At 47.8% G+C, this 27,693-nt stretch overlaps 1 protein-coding gene across 2 annotated transcripts; it reads left to right on the forward strand.

Annotated features, from left to right (window-relative positions):
• Nucleotides 1-359: 359 nt before the first annotated feature.
• PTAFR (platelet activating factor receptor) lies at nucleotides 360-27,470 on the forward strand. Of its 2 annotated transcripts, none has more exons than XM_058718417.1 (2): nucleotides 360-486; nucleotides 24,211-27,470. In XM_058718417.1, the coding sequence occupies exon 2, from the start codon at nucleotides 24,256-24,258 to the stop codon at nucleotides 25,282-25,284; it is 1,029 nt and encodes a 342-aa protein (XP_058574400.1). In that variant the 5' UTR covers nucleotides 360-486; nucleotides 24,211-24,255; the 3' UTR covers nucleotides 25,285-27,470. The 2 variants fall into 2 exon arrangements, with proteins under 2 accessions (XP_058574400.1, XP_058574399.1); XM_058718416.1 differs by lacking the exon at nucleotides 360-486 and adding an exon at nucleotides 7,271-7,889.
• Nucleotides 27,471-27,693: the final 223 nt, after the last annotated feature.

Here is a 27,693-nt window from a genome sequence, read left to right on the forward strand (position 1 = left end):
ATATCACTGAAACTCTCGTCATCCCCAGGCAGGTCCCCAGGATGTTTGGGTGCTGCTGCTTAGCTGGAACAGGGGCTGGGACCGTCCCCACTTTTAACTTTTTACCATGGGTCCTGCTTGTGCGTCGTGGAGGGGATGGTTGGGGTGGGAAAAAAATGCTAGGGGTCCTGGCCACATCATGGAGCATGATGGGAGAGGCCACTGTCCTAGCTGTCTGAGTGCTGCTTCCTGATGACCCTGGGACTCCGCAGAAGCTGGTATTAAAAAAAAAAAAAAAAAGCTAGCTAGCATTCATCACATGACCACTGTGGGTCAAAGATCATACCCAATGCTTTTACAAGCATTATTTCATTATGCACTTCCTTTATGAAGTATATACTATTATTCTTGTTTTAAAGCTATGTTTAGATATAAATAGGCTCAGAGAGGTTAAAAAACTTGCCCAATATCCCACAGCCAGGAGAAAACAACGGAATTTAGACATAGGTAAGTCTGAGCCCAGAGCCTACTTCTTTTTAATTTATTTTTAATGAATTTTTTTCTATATTTTAAAGAGGTAGCAAATAAGCAAGTTCAAGATTGAACCCTTGAGGGCCCTGGCCACCCCCCTGAGGCTTCCTTTCAGATCCAGTGCAAGGTGTGTGGTGAGGCGGTGAGGCCGTCCAGGGGAGGGGAGCGGGTGTGCTGTTGCAGGTAGGCCCAGGCTGGAGAGTGAAAGCAGGTGGGACTCAGCCTGACCAGGGAAGGAGAGGACATGGGGGAAGAGGAGGAAGAGGAAAGAGGAGAGTGGGGACTAGCTGCCCATACGTGTCTGTCCTCAGCAGACCTGATCCCTGTGTGAGCCTAGTGGTGCCGTCCTCACTTTATGGATGAAGAATCTGAGCCTCGGGTGGCCCAGTTGTTGAATGGCAGAGCGGGACTCCAACTCCCAAAGTCTGAGGGAGAATAAGAGGTGGCGCACGTGCTCAGGAGAGCCAGAGAGAAGCAGAGAGAGAAACCGAGGTTACAGTGAGGAGGAAGGAGGATTCAGGGCCGCCGGGCATGAGGGCTGGCATCCCAGAAAGGGGTCTCAGAAGGAACATCCTGCCCAAGTTACTTTTTGGCTCCCAGAGGTCTCTGGGTTTGTGGTGATCCCTGCCTCCAGAGACTCTTTCTCTAGTCTGTTCATTGGCACTAATTATCTGCCTGTGTGCTTATAACATCTGTCTTAATCGCTGTAACCTTCCGGTAAATCTCGATATATGATGGGGCATGTTTCTTGACTTGTATGCATAAATATGACAAACACCTTTGCACCTGCCACCAATTAAACAGAACATACAGGTGTAATAGCCCCCTGTGTACCTCACCAGTCCTGCCCTCTCCCTCCCTCCCCAGAGATAATCATATCCTGAATTTGTTTTTCTATATCAATGCATATGTATTGTGTCCACCGGCAGTCATAGTTTTAAGAAATAGTATCCTGCTGTATTTATCCTTGTTTTATTCGTTTATTGTTCATGTTGTTATATGTGGCTCTGTTCACTTTAACATATGCACAGGATTGTATTGCGAAAACATGCAAATATACGTTTCCTTGTATACAGGAAATATTAGTATTTCTGGTGTATACCTAGGAAGGATGTGCATATTTTCAACTTTATTATAAAATTAATTTCCAAGATGTAGTGCCTTTTGTACTATCTTTTTAGCAGCACAATGAGAGTTTCCGTTGTTCTACATCCTCCCTGATACTTGGAATTGGCAGACTTTAATTTTTTCCAATCTGGTGGTTGGTTGTTTTAATCTGAACTCCTGATTGCCTGAAATGTTGATCATATATATTTTTTAAGTTTATTCATCTATTTAGAGAGGGGGGGGCACTCACATACATGCCCACATGCATGGGGGACAGTCAGAGAGAGGGAGAGAGAGAGAATCCCAAGTGGGCTCCTCACTCTCAGTGCAGAGCCCGATGCAGGGCCCAAAGTCATGAACTATGAGATCACGAGCTGAGCCAAAGTCAGACGCTTAATTGACTGAGCCACCCAGTTACTCCTGCTGATTACATTTTATGTTTCATAGCCATTCAGGCTTTTTCTTCTGTCAATTGCCTCCTCCTTTCTTGACCCATTTTTCTATTGGTCTTGTCTCTAAGTTACTGATTTGAAGGAATTTATATTATATTATGCTTGAAAATCCTTTGTTACATGTATTGCAAATATTTTCTGCTGGTCTGTGACTTGTGTCTTCCTCTCTTTACCATATCTTTTGATGTACACAGTTTTGTTTTGTTTTGATGTACACAGTTTTAAACTTTATGTGGTCAGATTTATCCAACCTTTCTTTGTTATTTATAATTTCTATGTCTTAATTAAAAAATTTTTCCTTGACCCTTATATCATAAAGATATTGTCCTCTACTTTTTCCCCCCAAAACTCTTTGTATTTTGCTTTTCATAATTAGGTCTTTATGCCAGTTGGAATTTAATTCTGGACATAGTGTGAGATAAGGATCTAATTTTATGATTATTTTTTCCCTAATGAATTGCCGATGATTTGCATCAGTATCTACAAATAAATTCCTGCTCTCAAGGAACTTACAATTTAGTTGAGAGTCAGATAATGAGCAAAGTAAACAACTAAAATATATGGTGTGTTAGATAAGTGCTGTGGAGGAAAAGAAAACAGGGTAGGGGCCTAGGGCGTGCTGGGGGATGGCTGCAATTTTTTGGGGTTATCAGGAAAGTCCTCACTGAGAAAGTGGCATTTGAATAACTCTGAGTGTGTGGGGAAGAATGTTCTAGGCAGAGAGCACAGGAGGTGCAAAAGCTCCAAGCAGGAATGTGCCCAGTGTGTTGAGGTGGAGGAGAAGGGCCAGTGTGACTAAAAGGTGGGGAGAAAGAAGTAGGAGATGAGGTCAAGCCTTACAGGGCCCTTTCTCCTTGAGCGGAGAAAGGATGTGATCTGACTGATGTATAAAAGTTCAACTGCACAGCCGTATTGAGAACAGATTAAAGGGTGTGCAAGGGTGGAAGGGAGACCAGTGAGGGGCTACATCTAGTGAGGGATGATGGTGGCTTGGACCAGGGCCAAAGCACTGGAGATGGTTCAAAGTGGTCAGATTTTGGATCCATCCATCCATCTATATACGTCTGTCTACCTATCATTTATCTATCTATCTATCTATCTATCTATCTATCTATTTATCATTTAAAGTTTAAATTAACTGTATTTAGGGCTGCCTGGGTGGCTTAGTCGTTTAGGTGTCTGACTCTTGATTTCAGCTCAGGTCATGATCTCACAGTTCGTGAGTTTGAGCCCCGCACTGGGCGTTGCTGACAGTGCGGAGCCTGCTTGGGATCCTCTCTCTCCCTTTCTCTCTGCCCCTCCCCTGATCATTCTCTCTCTCAAAATAAATAAATAAAATTAGAAATATGTATTTGTTGAGGGGGCCAGGTCGTTTACATTTTCTCTTGTCTGAGTTTGCTGAGTGTATCCCTATGATCTGGTCCTTTTCTGTGTTTCTGGTAAACTGGTGGTTGAACTTGCTGATTCTATTTCCTTGGCAACACCACTTCATAGGTAGCGTTATGATTTGGCTGTGTGCCACACCAACTTTATTAGAAAGGTTTTTAAACAGACACAAAAAGAGAGGGAAGAGTAAAATAAGTCTCTATATACCTGTATTCATTTCCTATAGCTGCTGTCACAAATGACTGCAATAAACACACGTTTATTCTCTTAACAGTTCTAGAGGCCAGAAGTCCAAAATCAGTATCAATGGGTAGGGAGTCAGCAGGGCTGTGTGCTCCCTGCAGAGGCTCTAGGACTGAATCTGTTTCCCAGTGCCTCGTGGCTACCAGCATTCCTGGCTTTTGGCCATGTCACCCCGCCTCTGTGGCCACATTGCCTTCTCTTCAGTCTGTAATCAAATTTCCCTTAGCTTCTTTCTTATACAGATACTTGTGATTGTATTAAGGCTCATTTGGATTATTCAGGATGATCTCCCCATCTCAGGAGCATTAATTTAACAACACCTGAAAAATCTTTGGCATATAAGGTAACAGTTACATGTTCCAAGGATTAGGACCTGATACCTTTGAGGGTCATTATTCAGCCCGTTTCAACACCCATTACCTAGATTCAATATTTTGCCGCATTATTTTCCTCCCTCCCTCCCTCCTTCCCTTCCTTCCTTCCTTCCCTTTTTCCATCCTTCCTTCTCCTCTTTCTCCCATTCCATCCTTCCCATCCCCCTTCTTTCCTCTCTTCTTATTTTGCTGTAATATTTTAAAGCAATTCCCCTGGAACTTCATTTCCAAATATTTCCATATATATGAATAGTTTCTTATATAACCACACCATTATTATCACTTAATGAAATTAACAATAATTCCTTAGAGTCATCTAAAATTCTGTCCATGTTAAATTCTCCCTGATTTTCTCAAATCTGGCTGTCCTGGATATCTTCTGTTTTGCCCTCTAGATCTTACTTCTCCACCCCACTCTGTGCCTCCGGAGGCTGATTTGTATGGACTACGTTACCCTTATCCCTTGCTTCTGGTTGGACTCCGGGGCAGTCCAAGGGGAGGCACTGGCAAGAGATCAGTCATCGGGGGATTAGCGCAACTTCTTACCCAAGGCCACAGCTCCTGCCTGGCAGCCCTCTCCAAATAGCTACCCTTGGGTTCCAGAACTTCTCCCTCTCCAGCCTTTCGAATGGTGAAGGCACCCACTCTTGGGAGCCTTGGAGTACTACAGGGTTCCTTTTGGTTCTCTAGCCCTGCCCTCACCTCTTTAAGTGGTCCCTTTTCCCTCAGATTGCCCATTTGAGTGTGCATCTCTTTTCAGTACCCTGATATATGTTTTTATTTTATTCTTAACATTTTTTTTCTGGTCCCCATTTATTCACACTCCAGCACGGTGGTTGAGATCTAGAATGGGCTCCGAGGCCAGATTATCTCGGTTCAAATTTTAGTTCTGCCACATATAAGCTGGGTGACTTTGGCAAGCTACTCAGCTTCTGTTTGCCTCAATTTCCTTGTGTCTAAATTGGAGATAATGATGAATGCACCTACTTCAGAGGAATATGGTAAGGACATACACAATAACATATATAAAGCAATTACATAGGGTACAACTGCCTGAAACACAGTAAGTGCCCACCATGTGTTAAATAGCATTGGATTATTATTGTTAGCACTTTTATTATTCCTCAAGAGGATGTCTCCTCTTGAGTCCCTTTCCACTGTGTTCTTTTGTGTGGATTTTTAGTTATTATTTTTAACCCTTTATTTTGAAATAATCGTAGATTTGGGGCGCCTGGGTGGCTCAGTCGGTTGAGCGTCCAGCTTTGGCTCAGGTCATGATCTCATGGTTCATGAGTTCGAGCCCCGCGTCGGGCTCCATGCTAACAGCTCAGAGCCTGGAGCCTTCTTCGGATTCTGTGTCTCCCTCTCTCTCTGACCCTCCCCTGCTCACACTCTGTCTCTCTCTCCCTCAAAAAAAATAAACATTAAAAAAAAAAAAAGTTGAAATAATCGTAGATTCATGGGAAGTTGCAAAGATAGTACACAGAGGGGGTACATGGCTGGCTCGGTCGGTGGAGTGTGCGGCTCTTGCTCTCAGGGTCGTGAGTTTGAGCCCCGCGTTGGGTGTAGAGATTACTTAAAAAAAAAAACCAAAAAAAAACGATAGTACACACAGGTCCCAAATACCCTTACCTAGTGTTCCCCAAGGCTTGATTAGATTCAGGTTTATATGTAGAACCGACCAAATTTGCTAACACAATGGATGTGGGTGTGAGAAGAAATGAGGAATAAAATGTTGACAATCTCTGCCTACCTACCCTGCTTATTGATCATGTCAAAAGAGGTCCTGAAACATCCATCACAAGAACATGAATAAAGGACTGTTGAAAAACAAGGCCGAGCCAAATAGTTCTGGATTTGACACAAATCCAGAGTCAAATCCAATTGGACACAAATTGGGAGTCTGTGGTCAGATGGTGGGAGGGGTGGGGCTGGCTGATCCTGGAGGTCCTTCCGGGCTGATGTCTCTCATGGCGTGTGGGGGATGGAGGATGGCTGAGAAGGTGAAGCCACTTCAGGGAAAGAGGATCTGAGTTGGGGAGCGGAGCTAGGGCCTTGGCAATGCAGTGAGTAGACCATGGTCTCTTGTGTCTCAGGGCACTCAAGACTCAAGATGCCTCTATGGGAGCTGGGGAGGGATGACCAAACGGGGCCTCTTCAAAGTTCCTAACAGGAGGCCCGGACCGCATGCTGGGATGTGAGGCGAGTGTGTGTGGCGGGTGAATGTGAAGCGTACGTGACTGGGCATGAGGAAAGACATAACTGGGCAGGTATGAGTGAGGGGTGACAGACCTAGGCACCTGAGTGTCTGAGCGCACATGGGAGTGGAGGGATGTGATTGTAAATTGGCGTCTGCACGATAATGTGCATTGAGGGTACATGCGCGTGCAAGGCTTATATATGGGAGAGGTGTGAACGTGTCTGCCTGTGTGTGATGGGGGTGGAGCTGGGGCAGGGGCAGACTTTTGGCTCTAGTTCTTTAGGGCTGAGGCACACGTTAAAAGCGATTTGTCCTTTGAGATGCATTTGTGGCTTTGATAAGGTACAGTTGCAGGGTCCCAGTCGGCAGGAGGAAGCTAGCCCAGTCACACAGTGCGGAGCTGAGGCTGGATCCTGAATGGCGAGGCAGGAGCCTCTGCTGGCTCTGCTTTGCACCTGCGTCACTTTGGGACCCTAGTCCCGTCTAGGCCTGCTTCCCTCTCTGTGTAGGAGGGTGTTGGGTTTGGCTGATACGTGAGCACCTTGCTTTTGTAGGTAGGGTCTTCCACAGTGCCTGGTGCCTGGGCGTACTTAGTAATTTCCTGATTGAATGAATGAGTGGGTAAATGGACTGGAAACTGAGGCAGGGAGCTCTGGCTCATCTCTCACTTACATGCACACAAAGCTTCCACCCAACTGACTTTCTCACGCATACAGGTACACGAGCACGCACGCACTCACATTCACAAACTCATCTGCGTTCCCCCAGTCTGTTGCCCACACCTATTCACCCTCACTTACTCCCATGAACTGGCACGGTGCCAAACTCCTGCTCAGGGTCTTGGGGCGCCTGCTCCCTCCTACAGCCCCTCAGCACGCTGGTTCCTCGGGCTTGGTGCTTCTTGGTGACCAGCGATGCCCAGCCCAGTCACGCCACTGACCACGGCAGCGCTTATGAGCTCCTCCCTTCTTCCTCTTCGTGTTCTAGCTGTCTCTCCCTCTCCGCCTTTCTTTCATTTTTTCCCTCACACCCATCCACAGACACGCAGATGTGCACGCATGGGCACCAGGAACACGCTCACCGTCTGTCTCATCACGTTCTCCTTTAATTCCCTTGGTTCCTGCCCTCGTGTCTCCTCATTCCTCTCACGCTCTCTGTCTGTGTTTACATCCGTCTGCCTTTCTCTGTGTGCCTCTCTCCTCCCATCTCTCACTTCTTTCCTGATTGTCCCCCCTCTCTCCCTCTCCCGTTTGCTTGGTCTCTCACTTCTCTCTTCCTCGCTCTCATGCTGTTTCTCTCTCTCCTAAGAATATGCGCTCTCACTTTCTGTTTTCTCTCTCTTATCCCAGCTGCCTGGCATGCTGGTCACTGCCCATGCCCCACCCTGCTCCTGGCTCTGTGAGAACCCTCTGAGCAGTGGCCGGGGCCCAGTGGCCCGGCGTGGAGGTTCCTATACCATCTGTTGGAGGAGCCCCAGGGTCACAGTATTTCCTCCGGGGGGTGACTTGGCAATGGTGTGTTCTGTTTCCTCACTTCTGCAATTTCCAGATAGCACAGAGGCTGGGTCTACAGACAGACGCTCAGATTCCGCTGCTGCAGCCACTGTTCCTGATACAGGTAAGGGGGGTGGGGTCCCCGCTGTGGCTGAGCAAGGGGGAGGCACGTGAAAATGTACTCGGGAGACTGAGGTCCTGCCCCTGGCCTGCGCCTAAGCAAACGGGTGTTTCGGCATCTTCCTCGGGCCCAGAGTCTCGGTCGTGTTTAGAAAGGATTCTTCGTGACCAAACTTGCCAGGAGATCCAGCTCCCTTGTTTGGTTGTCTGAGGCCAAGGCAGTGCTGAAGTGACCTCAGAGACCTCACTGGGAGCTGATAATGGTGATGACAGGGAGCTGTCTAGGTCTCAGAGAGCCAGATGCCATCTACTTGACTAGCTGTGTGACCTTGGGCAAGTGGTGCTGCCTCCCTGCAGTTTCCTGCCTTGTCGAATGAGGACCATGCTGTCTCCCCAGTGGGAATGTCTGGAGACCTAGAGGGCATGTTACAGGGCTGGGCATTTAGGAACTCACGAGCTGCTAGGCATTCCTGGGGGATGATGAAGAGACCCAGGTTATTTGTACAGAGGGCCTGGCTCACAACCGGTTTCCCACAACAGGTCCCAGGTGGTAGGGACAGGGCACAAGCCGGTCTCCCCTTGTCCTTTGCTGGCCAGAGATGGGCTTGGTAGAACCGGGGTTGTTGTCCAGACACTTGCTCATCTGTGAAGGATGAGGGAACCAGTAGAATCTCTCTGTAAGCAGGCAGCTCTGAATTCGCTCTGATTGAATATGCAGCTGTGTTCCAGATACTTGGCGTGTGTGTGTGTGTGTGTGTGTGTGTGTGTGTGTAAAGAGAAAGATGTCCCTGCCTTTAGGTGCCCAGCCAAAGAAAGAAGTCTGCTCCGGCCATGAAGAAAATGGCCCTGGGCCTGGGGTGGGCAGCCAGGATTTTGACTTTAGCTGTTGTTTACAGATTGGGACCTTGGGCAACTCAGGAGCGTCACTTTCCTCCTTTGTAGATTGGGGTTCAAAGTACTGACCTTTGGTTTTGTGGAGGAGGATAAAGTAAGAGGCTGGGTGGGAAAATGCTTTGTCAGTCGTAACATGCTGCACAAAAATGAACCAGTGTGTTACTGCCGACATCATAATCCTTACTCTAAATGCCTTACAGATGAGGAATTTTTGTTCATTGTCTTATCCTTACCCTTCGCCCAGAGTTTGGTGAGTAGTATAATCTTAGAATATGAATGAATAGATGAGTGATAAAGTTCATATTTAGGAAGGACAGCAAGCCGGAGGCCCAGCATCTGGCCCCAGTTCTGCCCCCGATCCTGTTGTCACCTAGGGCAAATCTTTTCTCTTCTCTGGGCTTCAGTTTTCCCATCTGTCCAATGAAGGTTTGGGCAAGGAATTATACAGCCTATGGCATTAGTGACAAAATGAGCCTCCAGGATGGAGTTTCTGCTCCTGATTGGTATTGGGGTGGGAAGGGGTGTGATGAAAGGCTGGGATCCTGTCTGACTGTCCTTTTACAGTCAGACTCCCAACTCTGCACCCTAGGCCTGTGAGGAGAAGGGGGTTCTCCTCTTTGTCCGTAGCAGCCCCTCCTACTCCCTATCTCCCCCAGCCCCATGAGGGTTGGCTCAGGAGGGGCCACCAGCTGAGCCACGCCATGGGAGCACTCCCTGACTGGTCCCGCGGCAGTGTGTCGGGGTTAGGGATGGAGCCCATTCCCAGAAGGGCAAATGCTGGGTCCCCAGCCCAGCCACCTCTCTGACCAGTCACCACTGGGTTCCTTGGCAGCATGGTGGGAGGGGAGAGAAGTCTCTGGTGAATCTTTGTGTGTGCACGTGTGCCTGTGGTTGTGTGATGTGGCCTGGGGAGTTGGCTCTGGCTACAGTCGCATGTGTCTGCGGCACGAGCAACCTGCAGGGGGGTCTGGTACAGCCCAGCAGTTCCCAGAAGCAGAATCGCTGAGCAAACCAGCGGCAAGGTCGGTGTACCTTTCTTCCTTTGTGTCTTCAGCCAAAGAGGATCCAGAGAGAGAGAGAGAGAGAGAGAGAGAGAGAGAGAGACTACATGAGGGGAAGACTACCATTCGCAACCCCTCCCCACCTCCTCAGTTCTGCAGGAGGGGGACCCTTACTTAGGGCCTGCTTTTGGTGCTAAGCTCAGTTGGCTGATGGGAGAAGCACATCAAACATCTGTGTGGGCCCCTTTATAGTTCATAAAGTCCATTTGAATTTATCAAGTGCTTTACTGTTTCTGAACCCTTTATCACTCCTAACCATCTTACTTTCTTTTTACAACAATGCTTGAGGTTGCCCCTGCCCCCACCACTTTTTAGATACATATCACAAGGCTCAGAGCGGGGAAGAGACTCACTGGCTCAAGGTGGTGGCAGGCGTGGCTGAGGCCAGAGTCAGGGTCCAGATCCAAGTCCTGCGATCTCTCTTCAGCTACCCCGGGTTGCTGCTGGTTTGGTGCATGGCTGATTTGTTCACTCATTCATTCATTCATTCAATAAGCATTTTCTGAGGGCTGGGGAGGAGCTCACAATTACTGAGCTGTCACCACTTGTGTAGATTGCTTCATTCTGTTCTTACAACGACCTGCTGAGGAAGGCTTTATTATCACCCTTTTGCAAATGAAGAAAGGGAGGAGGCCCTGAGAGCCAAACCACAACTAGGAAAGAACAGACCCGGTGACGGTGACGATCCTGGTCTGTGTGACCTTGAGGCCTATGCCCTGTACCCTATGTTTTCCCTTGGGCCAGGCCCCGGGTACCCACGAGGGCACCAGCAGGACTCAGGAGCGCCCAGGCTGGGAGGCGTAGTCCTTTGGTGGGATTCCTGGTATAACGGAAGCACTGGGGAAGCCCACAGGAGAAGAAGTACATCTCACTCCCTCCTCCCTGCCCTGGCCTACTTCCCAGAAGCGAGGAGGAAGGAGGGGGACTCACATATACCCTCTGGGCATTTGGGAGTCAGAAAGAAAGAACCAGGCCAGGCTCAGGGTCCCTCAACTCCACAAGGATGTCTTAGACCAGCTGAGCAGAGAGTGAGTCTCACCAGCACAATATATATTCCTGGGGTCAGGGAAGGGCCCTCTGTGAGAAGGGAAATTGGGAAAATCTGGCACCCAGACCAGCCCCGCCTCTAGGGCCCTATACTCTGTCCCTGACCTCTTCTGGACAAAGAATTCCATTCATTCATCCATAAATGTACCCAGCATGGTGCTGGACTCCTTGAATTAAACACTGTGGGGAGCCCAGTGCAGAATTCACGAGAGGTCAGGACACTTGCTCCCTTAATTTCCCCTTCAAATCCTCTGCTTCTTGGAGAAATGGTAGTGAAACCGCTCCACAAGGGGACTCTTTAAAGAGTATGGCAGCATGGCCAGGCCAGGGCCCAAATGTCAAACAACAGGGGAGGTCAGAATAGAAGTAACTTACTTACTGAGCACTTACTATATGCCCAGCACGTTCGTTAGAGGTTTATCTGCCTTCAACCTCAGGGCTATCCTGTGAGGTCAGTGCTGGTAGTATTGTCATTTTCTACATGAGAAAAGTAGGACTCACAGAAGGGAAATGATTAAACTATCTTGTTTTAGAGACCCCAGGGAATCTAAGGGCTGGTAGTGATTGAGGCTGGTAGGTGAGGTTTTGGAAGTGAAAGGTGAAGGACAAAATGTGACTGTGTGTGAGTGTGTGTGTGTGTGTGTGTGTGTGTGTGTATTAGCCGATGTTCCTTGAATGTTCGCTGTGGAGGAGACCCTACCGTACATACTGGTGAAAGTCAGAAGTCTTGAACCCAGGGAATTCCCAACCCAAAGGAAAAAGAAACCAACATCCATTATAATGCAGTCTGATGTGTTGTGTCATGGAACCTCTATGGAACCTCTAACTCTGTGGGGAGGGGGGAGGGAGCGGGTCGAGAAGTAAGACTGACAATAGCCAACATTCCTTGAGCTTTTATCATGAATCAGGTATTTTCTATTTAATCCTTATAACAACACTATGAACCAGGCATTCTTCTTCTGCCACTTCTTATTTTTATTTTGACAGATGAGTAACGAGAGGCCCATTGGAGGTTAAATTAATTATCTTGAGTAAGAATCAGCTGACAGCATTTTGCCAACTGCCACCAGCTGCCTTAAGGAGATGTGACTGTCCCAGTCACAACAGAAAAGCCGTTGATGGTGAATACCGTGAATGGGGCCAAGCACGTTACACATATTATTCATCGAATATTCACAGCACTCTGGGAAGATATGTGCTTGGAATATCATCAGCTCCATTTACAGGGGAAGGACCTGAGGCTCAGAGGCTGATGTGCTTGACGATGGTCACAAGCTGAGACAAGACACAGGCAGAATTCGAACCCAGGATTGTCTGATCAGAGTCTGTAGTCTTTTTTTTTTTTTTAATTTTTTTTAACGTTTATTTATTTTTGAGACAGAGAGAGACAGAGCATGAACAGGGGAGGGGCAGAGAGAGAGGGAGACACAGAATCTGAAATAGGCTCCAGGCTCTGAGCTGTCAGCACAGAGCCCGACGCGGGGCTCAAACTCACGGACCGTGAGATCATGACCTGAGCCGAAGTCGCACGCTTAACCAACTGACACTCAGGCGCCTTAGGATTTAGGCTGCATAGTAGTACATTGTACATACAGACTACATTTTGTTTACCCACTCATCTGTCGATGAACATTCGGGTGGCTTCCACCTGTTGGTATTGTGAGTAGTACTGCTATGAACGTGGGTGTGCAAATATTTCTGCAAGATCTTGTTTTCTTCTTTTCTTTTTTTAAAGTGTTTGTTTTAATTTTGTTTTTAATTTTATTTTTTATTAAAATTTTTTTTAATGTTTATTTGTTTTTGAGAGAGAGAGACAGACAGACAGAGTATGAGCAGGGAAGGGGCAGAGAGAGCTGGAGACACAGTATCCAAAGCAGGCTCCAGGCTCTTAGCTGTCAGCACATAGCCTGACACGGGGCTCAAACTCACAAACCACGAGATCATGACCTGAGCGAAAGTTGGACGCTTAACAGACTGAGCCACCCAGGCGCCCCTTTGTTTTTTATTTTTGAGAGAAAGAGTGAGAGCTTGGGGGAGAGGGACAGAGAGAGAGAGAGAGAAAGAGAGAGAGAGAGAGAGAGAGAGAGAGAGAGAGAGAGAGAGAGAGAATCTTAAGCAGGCTCACAACGTGGGGCTTGATCTCACAACTGTAAGATCACGACCTGAGCTGAAATCAAGTGTTGGACACCTGACTGAGCCCAAGATCTTGTTTTCAGTTCTTTTGGAAGTATACCCAAGTGAGATTTCTGAGTCATATGGTAGTTCTATTTTTAATTTTCTTAGGAAACTTGTACTGTTTTCCATAGTGGTTGTATCATTCTATATTCCCACCAACAGTACGCAAGCATTCCAATTTCTCCAAATCCTTACTAACACTTGTTATTTTCTGCCGTTTTGATAGTGGCCATCTGCCAAGTGTGAGGTGATAATGTCGTTGAGGTTCTCGTTTGCATTTCCCTGATGATTAGTGGCATTGAGCATATTTTCATGTGCTTGTTTGCTGTTTGCATATTTGAAGAAACTCTACTGAAGTCCTTGGCTCCATTTTAAAATCAGTTATTATTATTTTGTTGTTGTTATTGAGTTGTAAAAGTTCTTTCTATATTCTGAATATTAACCCCTTATCCAATGTAAGGTATGCAAATATTTCCTCCCATTCTGCAGGCTGCCTTTTTCTTTGTTGACTGTTTCCTTTGCTATAGACATTTTGAAAGTTTGATGTAGCCCCATGTGTCTATTTTTGCTTTTGTTTCTTGTGGTCCTGGTGCCATATGCAAAGTAATTGGTGCTCATTCCAGTGTTATGAAGATTTCTCCTTACGTTTTCTTCTAGGAGTTTTGCATTTAATATATATATTTTTAACGTTTATTTGCTTTTTTTTATTAATTTTTTTTAATGTTTATTTATTATTGAGAGACAGACACAGAGCACGAGCGGGCGGAGGGTGGGGGGGCGGGTTGCAGAGAGCAGGGGGAGACACAGAATCGGAAGCAGGCTCCAGGCTCTGAGCTGTCAACCCAGAGCCCGATGCGGGGCTCGAACTCACAAACCGCGAGATCATGACCTGAGCCCAAGTCGACGCAGGGCAGGCCGACTGCAGATCCCCTCCTGTCATGTCCTCCCCACAAGGCAAGGAGTTTTTGGATTCATGTGTAAATGCCCACTTGGAGCCTGTGTCCCTCCCACACCCCACTTCCCCCAGGCTTGCAGTGCTGTGAGGAGCTGCTGATGTGTGAGATGTGCGTGAACTTGGATATGAGTGATTTATAGCTTATAAATATTTAGACTTTAGTACTTTTGACCCCAAATGACCCCAAAATGTTAGGAGCCAGTCTGGCTGGTAAACCCAGCTTCCCAGCCCAGTTACTGGGGAAGTAACTAGCACATACTTTCTTCTGCCCAGATCTGGGTGGTCCCTCCCCTCTGTTTGTTCAGCTGAGGATGGGAGTCCTTTCTCCAGGTTCCAGGGGGACAGATGATGTTCCCAGACAGAAGGGGAATGGTAGGGTGTTGAGGCTGAATGCTCTGTAAGGTAGAGGGTGGGAGATTCAGATGGCAGAATTCTTCTGTGTCCATGAGTATTTATGGCTCCCCTCCCCTACCCCCAGCTGAGAGCTGGGCCTCGGCTGCTGCCAGACTTCAGCCATCAGGGAGCTGTGCCTGCGTGTGAAATTGATTGGTCTGACCTGCAGCCTTCTTTCCCTCTAAATGCTCCTTCCCTTCCTGACCTGTTGAAAGCTTTGTTGGCATTAGCCTAAGGACCCGTCTAGAGGAGACAGGAAAGCCAGTATGTGGGTTAGAGCCCCTGGGACAGTGGTGACGGTAGTCCCCTTCCCTGGCTTCATGCAGCTGAGCCAATGGGGAGAGGGGGGCCTGCTGGTCATTGTGACCACTTTGCACGCTCAGTTTTGGAACCGTTGTTAAAATTGCAAAATTTTGCAGTTGAAGAAACTGAAGCTCAGAGAGGTGAAGTCACTTGCCCAAGGTCACACAGCACGCAAATGGCAGAGCTCGTATAGAACCCAGGTCTTTCTGACTCTAGAAAGGGGTTGTTCTCCCCATCCTACGATGCCTTCCCCAGAGAGACTGGACACGTTTCCTTCATGCCGGTTTCCTCTGTATAATCATCAGGGGCGTGGCCATTCATTCATTCAGTCCCTGGTGTCTGACATTGAAAATAAAGAGATGAAAAAGACCTAGTCCTTGCCCTCCAGAAGGTCCAGACTGATGAGGAAATGGCCATAGAAATTAATATGTAACAACCCATTGTGCCAGGTGCTGTACTAAGGAACATTGCCCAGGACCATGGTGACCTGGAGAAGAAGCCTACTTATTCTGCCCGGGACAGTCAGGGAGGGTGTCTTAGAGGAAGCACTCTTTAGATTGGGTCTTAAAAGATAAGCAAGATTCTGCTAGGTAAACCAATGGGCAAAAGACACTCTCAACAGGGGCCCAACAGCATGTGCAAAGGCACCGAGGTCTGAGAAGAAATGGAGTTTTTAGAGAAGCAGCAAAGCGTTCAGTGTGGCTAGAATACAGGGCAAGTTGTAAAAAAACGCTGGTGGGAGATAAGGTGGGAAAGGAGCCTGGACTCGGTCCTGGGCACTGGGGACCCATGGAAGGTGATAGATTAGTCGAGTATGTGGCTGGAAGCGTGTTGAAGCACAGCACGTCTCAAACTTCAGGGCACACACGAATCCCCTGGGAATCTTGTTAAAATACAGATTCTGACACAGCAGGTCTGGGGTGGAGTGTGAGATTCTGTATTTGTAACAAACTCATGTGTGATGCTGATGCTACTGGTCCAAGGACCACATTTTGAGGTAGGAAGGTTGTAGCCCTGTGTGGAGGCTGCTCTGGGGAGCGGGCAGCTACTGGGACCCTTCTTTTCTTTTCTTTTTAAGTTTATTTATTTATTTTGAGAGAGGGGGAGAGAGCACAAGTGGGGAAGGGACAGAGAGAGGGAGAGAGAGTCCCAAGCCAGCTCCGCACTGTCAGCACAGAATCCAACGCAGGGCTTGATCTCACAACCCTCGAGGTCGTGACCTAAGCCAAAATCAAGAGTCGGACGGTTAACCGACTAAGCCACCCACGCGCCTCTACTGGTACTCTTCTGTCAGGGGACAGATCAGGCCTCGACCATCTTCTGGAGTCAGTCCTCTTGCAGCTGTTGCAAAGAGGTCAAAATTGTTGGTTGCTAGGTATTTGTTCGCTCAACGAATGTTTACCAGCCCAGCTCTGACCCAGCTTGTGTTGTTGGCGCTGGAGATGGAGAGAGGAATAAGAAACACCACTTTGTGGTCCACATCACTGCCGTCTCTTGCCTCCCAAATGGTCTCTCTGCTTCTACTTTGTCCCCTATCATCTATTCTCTGTCTTGCAGTCGGGGACTCAGATCATGTTACTCACCTGCTTGACATACTCCAGGGGCCCTCCAGTGCTCATCAAATAAAATGCAAACTCCTTACCACCGCTTAGGAACCATTTGGGTCTGTTGCCCTCTGATCTCATCCAGATCCTCCCATTTCTCGCTCCCCTAGGTCCACACTGACTTTTCAGTTCCCTGAACATGACACCTTTATTCCTATCTTGGAATATGATGAACTTACTCCTGCTGCAGGCCCTTTGCACATGATATACTTTGCGTAGAATACTCTTCTAGATTCTCTCTTGACTTGTTCCTTCTCATTTTTTAGATTTCAGCCAGGGGAAGATCTGGGTTTTTGCAGGACCCTAAAGGTTATACGATTTGGGAGGCCCTCTTGAAGAAAAGCTACCAAATTGCAAATACACAGTTAGATACAAGACCTAGGGAGGGGCCTTGAAGTTTACACTTCATTGGCCTCTTGGCAAATCTTCCTCTGGTTTTGTTTGTAGGTCACCTCCTCTGAGAAGCCTTCCCTGGTCACTCTATTTAAAGCAGCCCCTTACCCAATCTTCATCATGTCACTTTTCATTTCTTTTATCGAACTCATCACAATTTGAAATTATTGTGTGCTTTTGTCTCTCTACTTGTTTTTGTCTGTTTTACCTGACTAGAGACTAAACTCTTCGAGAGCAGGGAGCTTGCCTGTTTTATTCCTGCAGTATCCCCGACAAAGTGCCCAGCACCCAACAGGATATCAGTAACTGTTGGGTGAATGAATGGACATTTTCTCTGCCCTCCAGGAGGTACTGTTTAGCGTGGCAGGAGGACAAACAGGCAATTTTGATGATCTAAGAAGCTGTGAGCGATGGGAACTCAGAGGACGAGCCCTTAACCAGGTCTAGGGGCAGAAAGCAGGGCATGAAAGAGGCAGGGAGGCTTAGGAGAAACTAGTTGGAGGAAACGGGGCCGGGGCAGTCTTCTTCTTCTTCTTCTTCTTTTAAAATGTTTATTTATTTTTGACAGAGAGAGAGAGACCAGGGGAGGGGACAGAGGATCTGAAGCCGGCTCCACACTGACAGCAGTGAGCCCGATGTGGGGTTCGAACTCACGAGCCATGAGATCATGACCTGAGCCGAAGCCAGACTGAGCCACCCAGGCGCTCCCAGAGCAGTCTTAAAGGGTGATTAGTAGGCAGCCGAGAGTGAGGGAAGCGTGAAAAAAAGCACAGAGGTCTGAGCCCCCAAGACCCAGAAAAGACTCAGCAGTTACATTTTGGGTGATGTCAAAGGGTTCCATTGCTTCAAAGGGACAGCTGGGTCCTAAGTTTGGGATGAAGGCTAAGACACTAGGAGTCACAGGATCTGAGAAGGTAGCAGAAGTAGGAAGAGTCAGGGTGATGGGGACTGGAGTCACTGGGGGCAGAGCTTTAGGCAGAGACAGGAGTTCAGCCCAAGACCCACCCCCCATCCCTCCACACACACACTGATTCTGGCCCTATATCTAGAAGGAAGAGGCCTCTGCTGGGCCTCCTATAGGGGCCATGTGGACTGGGGAGCCTCTCGGACCAGACGGACCTGATTACATCTTGTTACAGATTGGGTTCCAGGGAAGGTAACTGCGAAATGGAGATTAGCATGCAGGAATGTTTTTCCTGGAATATTTTAATGCAAAATTGAGATCCCATATAATTCTACCTATAAATACTTCACTATGTATACCTAATAAGGGATTAAAAATATAGAACCATAATATCATTATCACACCTAATAAAATTACCATTAATTTCTGAATTCCATCTGATACTTAGTCTGTGCTTGAGTTCTTCCACTTGTCTAAGAGATATTTTTTACAGTTGCTTTGTTTTTTTATTTTTTTGAATGTTTATTTTTGAGAGAGAGACAGAGAACGAGTGGCAGAGGGGCAGGAAGAGGGAGTCACAGAACTGGGAGCAGGCTCCAGGCTCTGAACTGTCAGCACAGAGCCCAATGTGGGGCTCGAACTCACGAGCTGTGAGATTATGACCTGAGCCGAAGTTGGACGCATAACCGACTGAGCCACCCAGGAGCCCCTTTTTATAGGATACAAATAAGTTTCCCACAGCATTTAGTTGCTCAACTAAGCTTCTTATCTTTTTTCTTTTTAGAGGGGGTGGGGTGGGATGGGTTGGGGCAGAGAGAGAGAGAGAGAGAGAGAGATTCAGAGAGAGACAGAGAGAGAGAGAGAGAGGGAGAGAGAATCCCAAGCAGGCTCCATGCCCAGTGGAGAGCCAGACTTGGGGTTCTATGTCATGACCCTCAGATCATGATCTGAGCCTAAATCAAGAGTCAGATGCTTAACTGACGGTGCCCCTTAAGATCCTTCTTAAGTTGACTGATACTTACTTTGTAGGCCCCTCTCTCCTCACCAGCCCCCCCACCCCTTTAAGCTTTAACTAAACCAAGCATCTCAAGTTCCCTGAGAACAAGGTCCATCCTCTGCTAATCTTCCGGGCCTCTGTACACGTTGTCCCTCTGCCTGGGGCTCCTCGTCGGGCTAACTCCTTCTCGTCCTTCAGCATAGGGAGGGGGTCACCCCTGACCCTCAAGTCTGGTTACGGGCACCATTTCGGAATTACCCCAACTTCTGGAACCTCCACCATTCTAACACTCGTCACTTTACTTCTGAATCTCTCTTTTGCAACATGACCTGTGAACCACTTAAGGGTGGAGACTGGGTCTGTTCTCTGAGGCCTCAGCACTCTGACCAGGGCCTGGAGCCAGTGAATGCTTTGCTCAGTGACTACATGAGTGAGTGACTGAATGGGTGAGTTGGGCTAACCTGTGTGTGTGTTCCATTCACATGGTGAGAAAATCTTTAAAAAATCAATGAATGAAAAAAATTTTGTGATGAACAAAATACCAAAATTTTCTTTTTTTTTTTATTAAGTTTTTAATGTTTTAATTTATTTCTGAGACAGAGAGAGACAGAGCATGAGCAGGGGAGGAGCAGAGAGAGAGGGTGACACAGAATCCAAAGCAGGCTCCAGGCTCCGAGCTGTCAGCACAGAGCCTGACGCAGGGCTCGAACTCACGGACTGTGAGCTCATGCCCTGAGCCGAAGTCAGACGTTCAACCGACTGAGCCACCCAGGCGCCCCATCAAAATACCAAAATTTTCAATGAAGACACAGGATCAGAACTGTGCCAGGCAGAGCCATATCAGAACCGGAGGCAAAAGGAACTCTCTGTAATACTGTTTTGAGTTTTCGAAAGATATTGCATTAAACATTATGTATCTTGATCAGTGAGGTTTTCAGCGTCCGCTTAAGATCTGCACTCAATGTGAATGCCTCGCAAGCCTTACCCTGCTCCTGGTCCTGGTGGGAAGACTTTCTCAACAGGCCTGGGCAGGCGTGGCACAGGGGACTGGGCCTGAGGCGATATCCTGGATTGGATTCTTTGGCTGCAGAAAGACAGTTTCCGGTGGAGAGTTGCCCCCACCCCACTAAGCTGGAGCCTAAACCCAAGAAGAGGAAAGGACTTACTTACGAGTGGGGTAGATGGTGGGGGTGAGTAGGGACATGACTTCCTCAAAGACCCAGAGTGAGCACACGCATTGCTCAGCTGTGGGGCTGCCTCCTCGCCTTTCTGAGGGCCCAGGAACAGGGTGCCCCAAGACATGAAGGTCCAGCAGGGGAAAGAAACAAGGCCAGTCTCAGATGGATGGGCATCTTGGGCTCAAAGGAAAGGTGGTGGGGGGAGGGAGGGGAGTGTGGGCTGAGATTGTAGAGCAGCGATTGTTTTTAATTCAAGTCTAAAACTTTAATTCTCGTATAGTTAACATCCAGTGTTACGTGAGTTTCAGGCGTACGATACAGTGACTCAACAAGTCTACGTTACTTGGTGCTCATCACAATAGGTGCACTCTGTAATCCCCAACCCCCCCTCCCCATAGTAACCACCAGCTTGTGTCTTTTTTCTTTGTCTTGTGGAGCAGCGATTTAAAAATCTTCTGGTCTCAGGGCACCTGGGTGGCTCAGACGGTTAAGCATCCTACTTCGGCTCAGGTCACGATCTTGCAGTTCCTGAGTTCAAGCCCTGTGTCAGGCTCTGTGCTGACAGCTCAGAGCCTGAAGCCTACTTCGGATTCTGTGTCTCCCTCTCTCTCTGCCCCTCCCCCATTCACGTTCTGTCTCTCTCTCTCTCTCTCAAAAATAATTAAAACGTTAAAAAAAAATTTAAAATCTTCCAGTCTCAAGATCTCTTTCTATCTTTAAAAATTATTGAGGGCCCCAGAGAGCTTTTGTTTACATGGGTCGTATCCATCAATATTTCCCATATTCAAAATTAAAACCAAGACATTGGAAAAATTTTTGTTTTTAGGTATAAAAGCCAATAATGAACTCATTCCATGTTAGCACAAATAACATTTGTAGCAAAAAATAGCAACAATTTCAGAACATAAATAATTTAAAGTAGCCTTGATTTAAGTTTCTTTGCAAATCTCTTTAAGCATGGATTTACTAGAAGGCAGCTGGATTGTCCTATCTGCTTCTGCATTCAGTCCAGCATGGTATGTGTAAGAAAATCTGCCCTTGCACAGATATGTGTTTGTGCAGAGAGGGATATTTTGATATCTTTTTCAGATAATTGATGATATCTCCACAAATGGTAGTTTCTTAAAAGTTAGTCGCAATGTGGAAGCCCCGAATCATATCAATGAACTTTCTGTAATCTGTTACATAGCAGTGTATTGATTTGTTTTGGCCTTTGATTCTTTTTTTTTCTTAATTTTTTTAATGTTTATTTATTTTTGAGAGAGAGACGGAGCACAAGTGGGGAAAGGGCAGAGAGAGAGAGAGAGAGAGAGAGAGACAGAATCTGAAGCAGGCTCCAGGATTTGAGCTGTCAGCACAGAGACTGATACAGGGCTCGAACCCACGAACCGTGAGATCATGACCTGAACCCGAGTCGGATGCTGAACTGACTGAGCCACACAGGCACCCATCAGCCTTTGATTCTTTCGCCTAGGCCTAATTTTGAAACCTGTCTTCCTCATTTGGAAAATATCCGTTCGCTAAGTTATGCAGGTCTTCCAAATACAGATCTTTCATTAAAGGATTTTTGACAATTGCATTCATTCATATCACCACCAATCTCATCAGAAAATTCTTTAAGCATTAAGAAGCTGTCAAACTCATACTGACAAATACAATTTTCCCAAGATACCAGTTTTCTCGAAAATTCAAATTTTCTCATTGGCAACACATACTGTCATTTGTTTTCCGTGAGGTGATGGGTTCACTTTGTTCATATTTGAGAAAGTATGATACTCAAGTTTGAAAAACCACAGTCTGTCAGTCATTTTTTTCAAGTGGTAATGATGATCCAAAACAAAGTTCAGCTTATGACTCAATTGCTGAAGTGCTTTTCCTGAAGACAACCACCAACTTCAGTCTGTGGCAGAGAGAGAGAGAGCGTGAGCAGGGGAGGGGCAGAGAAAGAGAGAGACACAGAACCTGAAGCAGGCTCCAGGCTCCGAGCTGTCAGCACAGAGCCTGATCGATGCGGGGCTTGAACTCGCGAACCGTGAAATCATGACCTGAGCTGAAGCTGGACGTTCAACTGACGGAGCCACCCAGGCGCCCCTCTTTTTTTCTTTTTTAAATTGAAGTATAGTTGATACACAATGTTCCGCTAGTTTGGGGCATCCAACACAGTGATTTGACAACTGTCTAAGGTTATGCTATGCTCACCACAAGGGTAGCCACCATCAGTCACCATGCAACACTATTAAAGTACCATTGACTATATTCCCTATACGGTACCTTTTATTCCTGTGACTTGTTCATTCCGTAGCTGGAAGCCTGCATTCCCCCACTCCCCTTCACCTATTTTGCCCATCCCTCCACCCCCACCCCACTGGCAATCATGGCTTGTTCTCTCTATGTATGGGTGTGTTTCTGCTTTTAGAGCTAGGTGTTTCTTTAAACTCGCCTATAAGTATCTTTTGAGCTTCTTCTTCAAGTGTTTCCACTGCTCCAGAGCTCCCAAAGAGATGGTTGTAATCAACTAGCCTTATCGCCCATTCTTTTATTCGTTGGTTCATGCTGCTGGGAATAGTGCTGAATAGACAGACAAGTTCCTTGTTCTCCTGGTGCTCAAGGTCAGATGGGAGAGTGTTATGAATCACACAAACACGAAGTGATCACAACGGCTCTAGGATTTACAAAGAAGTACAGGGAGCTTTGAGGCAGTTTTTTTAAGATTTTATTTTTATGCATTCTCTGCATCCAACATGGGACTCAAAACTTACAACCCTGAGATCAAGAGTTGCATGCTCCACTGACTGGGCTAGCCAGGCACTCCTATAGTTTTCTTTAAAAAAAAAAAATTCTTTTTTTCAACGTTTATTTATTTTTGAGAGACACAGAGAGACAGAGCACAAGCAGGGGAGGGGCAGACAGAGAGGGAGACACAGAATCCAAGGCAGGCTCTAGGCTCTGAGCTGTCAGAGCAGAGCCCAATGTGGGCTTGAACGCACGAACTGTGAGATCATAACCTGAGCCAAATTTGGACACGTAACCAACTGAGTCACCCAGGCTCCCCCAGTTTTCTTTTTCATTAAACGTTTTTTAAAATTACTATAGCAATAAATGCTCCTAAAAAGTTCAAACAGAAGAAGCATAAAATAAACTTTGCACCAAGCCCATCTCATCTTCCCAAAGGTTATTAAACCACTGTCAACTCCTAAAGGTATATCTTTCTAGATCATTTCCTAGCTGTCATATACATATATATAATGGGGCCACACAAATCTTTAAAATTTTGTTTTACTTAATATTATCCAGGGACAACTTTCCATGCCAGTACAATTAGATATAACTCATTCTTTCTAATGACTGGCTAATATTTCATCTTTGAGTCACCCAAATAGAATTCTCTGTACTTTCCAGATTTTGTATGAACACATAAATTATTATTATATCATTATGATTTTTAAAATTTATTTTGAGAGAGAGAGAGTGTGTGTGGGAGGGGCAGAGAGAGGGGGAGAGAGAGGGAGAGAGAGAATGAATCTTAAGCAGGCTCTGCTAGAACTCACAAACCGTGAGATCATGACCTGAGCTGAAACCAAGAGCCCGATGCTTAACTGCTGAGCCACCTAGGTGCCCCCATCATTGTGATTTTTTATGGCAACTCTACCCCTAACATGGGGCTCAAACTCACTGATCTCGAGATCAAGAGTCGCATGCTTTATCGACCGAGCCAGCCAGGCGGCCCCATAGATTATTTTTTAATACAGAGAACATTTACCACTCAATTTTGTGTTTCAGATTTCATCAAGAGAAAAATATTCGGAAGCTTTTAGAAAAATAAACATTTTATAATATACATTTTCATATAGTTTATCATCAGAAGTAGATGATCCAAAACTTTAAGCCAAAATAAGTCGAAGAATAAGAAGGTATGCTTTAAAATGGAGCGCGAATTGTTGCCATTCTTGTCATTAATTGCCATTGATTTCATTGAATCTCAGATGCTGTTTATTTAATTTAATTAATTTATTTATTTAAAAAAAAATTTTAATGTTTATTTGCTTCTGAGACAGACAGAGACAGAGCATGAGTGGGGGAGGGACAGAGAAAGAAGGAGACACAGAATCTGAAGCAGGCTCCAGGCTCCGAGCTGTTGGCACGGAGCCCGACGCGGGGCTTGAACTCACCAACCGCGAGATCATGACCCGAGCCAAAGTCGGTCGCTCAATCGACTGAGCCACCCAGCCACCCCTCAGATGCTGTTCATTTTAAAAACACACCATTATTTGCTTCAGAAAAAAAAAAATACTGACAACTAATTAGAAGATACCGCGGTTTTAGAGCTTTTTAAATGTGCAAAGTAAGAGTGTTGGAACTGATTAAATGAGAAAGTTCCCTTTTGATCCTTCATTAACCAAAATTCCTGTGTGATCTTCCAGGCCGGGGCAGGATTCTATGACCAGCTGTCCCTTCCACACGTAGCGATGGAGCCAAACGATTCTTCTCGTGTGGACTCTGAGTTTCGATACACCCTCTTCCCGATTGTTTACAGCATCATCTTTGTGCTGGGGGTGATCGCCAACAGCTACGTGCTGTGGGTCTTTGCCTGCCTGTACCCTTCTAAGAAACTCAACGAGATAAAGATCTTCATGGTGAACCTCACCATGGCTGACCTGCTTTTCTTGGTCACTCTGCCCCTGTGGATCATCTACTACCACAACCAGGGCAACTGGATTCTCCCCAGATTCCTGTGCAACCTGGCCGGCTGCTTCTTCTTCATCAACACCTACTGCTCAGTGGCCTTCCTGGCTGTCATCACTTACAACCGTTTCCAGGCGGTGACACGGCCCATCAAGACCGCCCAGGCCACCACCCGCAAGCGTGGCTTCTCCGTGTCCCTGGTGATCTGGGTGGCCATCGTGTCCGCCGCCTCCTACTTCTTCGTCCTGGACTCCACCAACGTGGTGCCGAACCAGACCGGCTCGGGCAACATCACGCGCTGCTTTGAGCATTATGAGAAGGGCAGCACGCCTGTCCTCGTCGTTCACATCTTCCTCGTGATCAGCTTCTTCCTCGTCTTCCTCCTCATCCTCTTCTGCAACCTGGTCATCATCCGCAGGCTGCTCACGCAGCCGGTGCAGCTGCAGCGTAACGCGGAAGTCAAGCGCCGGGCTCTGTGGATGGTCTGCACGGTCTTGGCCGTGTTCATCATCTGCTTCGTGCCCCACCACGTCGTGCAGCTGCCCTGGACCCTGGCTGAGCTGGACATCCAGAGGGGCAACTTCCACCAGTCTGTTAACGATGCCCATCAGGTCACCCTCTGCCTTCTTAGCACCAACTGTGTCTTAGACCCCATCATCTACTGTTTCCTCACCAAGAAGTTTCGCAAGCACCTCACTGAGAAGTTCTACAACATGCGCAGCACCCGGAAGTGCTCCCGGGCTACCTCGGAGACCGGCACCGAAGTGGTCATGCCGCTCAGCCAGAACCCTGCCAATTGTCTCAAAAATTAGTCCCTGATTGTTGGGGCCAGGCCCAGAGGCTTATCTTCCACGGACATCAACGGACCCCGGGGGACAAAAGGGTCTCTGCCGTGGTCTGGGCACCTCCTCTCTGGGCACTAGCAACCCTTTAAGTGTGGAGGCTACCTCACCAAGGTGGGGGTGACGGCAGGCCCAGACTGCTGGGAGATCCAGAATTTCAATGTGCCCCGCCAGCCACCATTGGGCACGTGCCATAATCACCTTGGCTGATGACCTCACCTTGAGTACCCGAGTCTGATAGCTCTGTGGGGAGAGTCGGGGCCAGAGGCAGACCTTGGGGGCAGACTCTGAGCCACCCTGTTCACCCTACCAGGTTAGCAGCCCCGAGCCGGTGTGACCTGAACTTTATGGCAACCACTTCCTTTACCACTATAATGGCAGAGAAGGGGGGGTGGTTGGGGAAAGGGGGTACTCCCCTGGCCGTGTGGCAGTATCTCTGGGGAAAACTTGGAGCCAGGAGACTGCCACCTTGTCTCATTCAGAGGCACAAGGCCTTTGGGACGCTTCTTAGGGGAAGTGGCACAGTGGCACCTTTTCCAACTCATCCAACGACCCATCCTGAAAGGTGCCAGAGATGATAAGACGTGCATAGATCCAAGGCTAGGGTGGGGAGCTCACCTCCTCTGTACGGGCCTCACTTCGGGCTTGGGTCGGCTCTGTGGGAGTGCGAGAGACACGAGAGCCGCATCCATCTGTCTGTCTTAACAGTGAACCTTGATGAAGTACCTCCTGTGGGGCAGCTCCCCACTGGGGGTGGGCAAAGACCCCTCAAAGCCAAGTTTGGGGCATCCGGGGCACCGTGCTGCTCAGAGGCTCCCACGAGAAAGGGGACTTAGGCTGAGAAGTACCTGTGTGCGGGTGAGGCCTCCACAGTGGGAGAGGCCTGTCGGGTCTCCTCCTCCACCTTGCTTTCTGAGGGGGGGCCCGCCTCCTAATTTAGCTTCCAGAAGGTGAGAGGAGCAGCTATAGTCCCAAAGGCCAGCAGGCACTTTGTATTCTGGGTGCAGAAGAGAGGTGTCAGCTTCTCTTGAAGGTCTCTAGATGCCTGCTCATGATTTTCGGTGAATTGTTTCAAATGAGTCTCTTCTCACAGCCTGAGCACCTGTGGTGTGAATATGGCAGCCACAGACCCAGAGGCTTGGAGGAGCCTCCCCTGGTCTCCAGAGCCCGGTGATTCTCCTGAGACGTCTTCCTCCCTTCCAGCCATAGTCCTCTCATAAAGTGAAATCCTTATTTCCTGTCTATCGGGCTGAGTGTGATAAATGCCTCACACTGGGCCAGTAACCTGCTGGGGTCTGGGACGGTAGCTGTGGGCTGAACTTCGCTGATGGTGACGAGGTGGGTAGTGCCCCAGAGTCGAGCTCTGTGTCACACAGACCCGGTTTCAAGTCTTGGCTCTGTCACTTCCTGCCGCGGAACCGTAAGCTACATTTCCTACCTCATAGGGTCGTTATGAACCACGGATCCCGAGGCGGATACCTCTTGGTCAGGATGATTGCTCATCCCAGATGCCTCCTTTTTCTGAGAAGGTGTTCCCCTCGATCCTCTGATAGGAGCTGAATGGATGAGACGTGGGCGTCTGGCTCCAGGGGGGCCAGTCAGGTTGTCTCCCAGGAATAGGCAGTCAGCTTCAGGGGTGCTAGTTCGGGCCACTTACCTGAAGACATACAAGTCTGGAGCAGGGCGTGTGCGTGCGTGTCTACACGCGTGTGGCTGTGGGTATGAGGTGGGGCGGGGGAGGGTGGGTGACAGCCGGAACATAATGGACAAACCGACCCCGCACGGAGAGAAGATGGAAACGCACAGAGCAAAGCGGAGACCAGGGGGAGCCCAGAAGCCTCGAGCGAGGAGGGGCCGGTGCCTCTCGGCCTGCTGCCCTCCTCCTCCAGGCCAGGCCCTTCTCCAGGCCCAACAACATCTGCATTCCTTCTTCTGGGTCCCATGAGAGTCCCTTGTCAGGACACATTCTCTTATTTTGCTCAAGCCTATTCGAATGGGTGTCTGCGACTTGCAACTCCTCTCCGAGAGAGATAAATGCTTGGATGTTAAAGCACCGTGTTTCTTGCGTTTCAGTCATTTGTGTACCCGCCTCACAACTTTTCAATATCTGTGTACCATCCGTCTGTATGTTTACTTCATAAATAGTTTTCTCTGCATTGAGTCGCTTTTTGATTTTTTTTTTAAGAGAGAGAGAGTGCGCTCGTGCACAGGGGAGGGGCAGACGGAGAGGGAGAGAGAATCCTAAGCGGGCTCCACCCTCAGTGCCGAGCCCAACAGGCTCGATCCCAGGACCTGGGATCATGACCCGAGCCAAAATCAAGAGTCAGGCACTCAACCGACTGAGCCACCCAGGCGCTCCTGAATTGAGTCACTTTTTAA

The sequence above is a fragment of the Neofelis nebulosa genome, chromosome 2 (assembly GCF_028018385.1).
Source record: "Neofelis nebulosa isolate mNeoNeb1 chromosome 2, mNeoNeb1.pri, whole genome shotgun sequence".
Lineage (NCBI taxonomy): Eukaryota > Metazoa > Chordata > Mammalia > Carnivora > Felidae > Neofelis > Neofelis nebulosa.

Bases quoted from the DNA above. Each gene is read 5' to 3' on its own strand.
- PTAFR (XM_058718417.1), top strand. From the start codon at position 24,256: ATGGAGCCAAACGATTCTTCTCGTGTGGACTCTGAGTTTCGATACACC.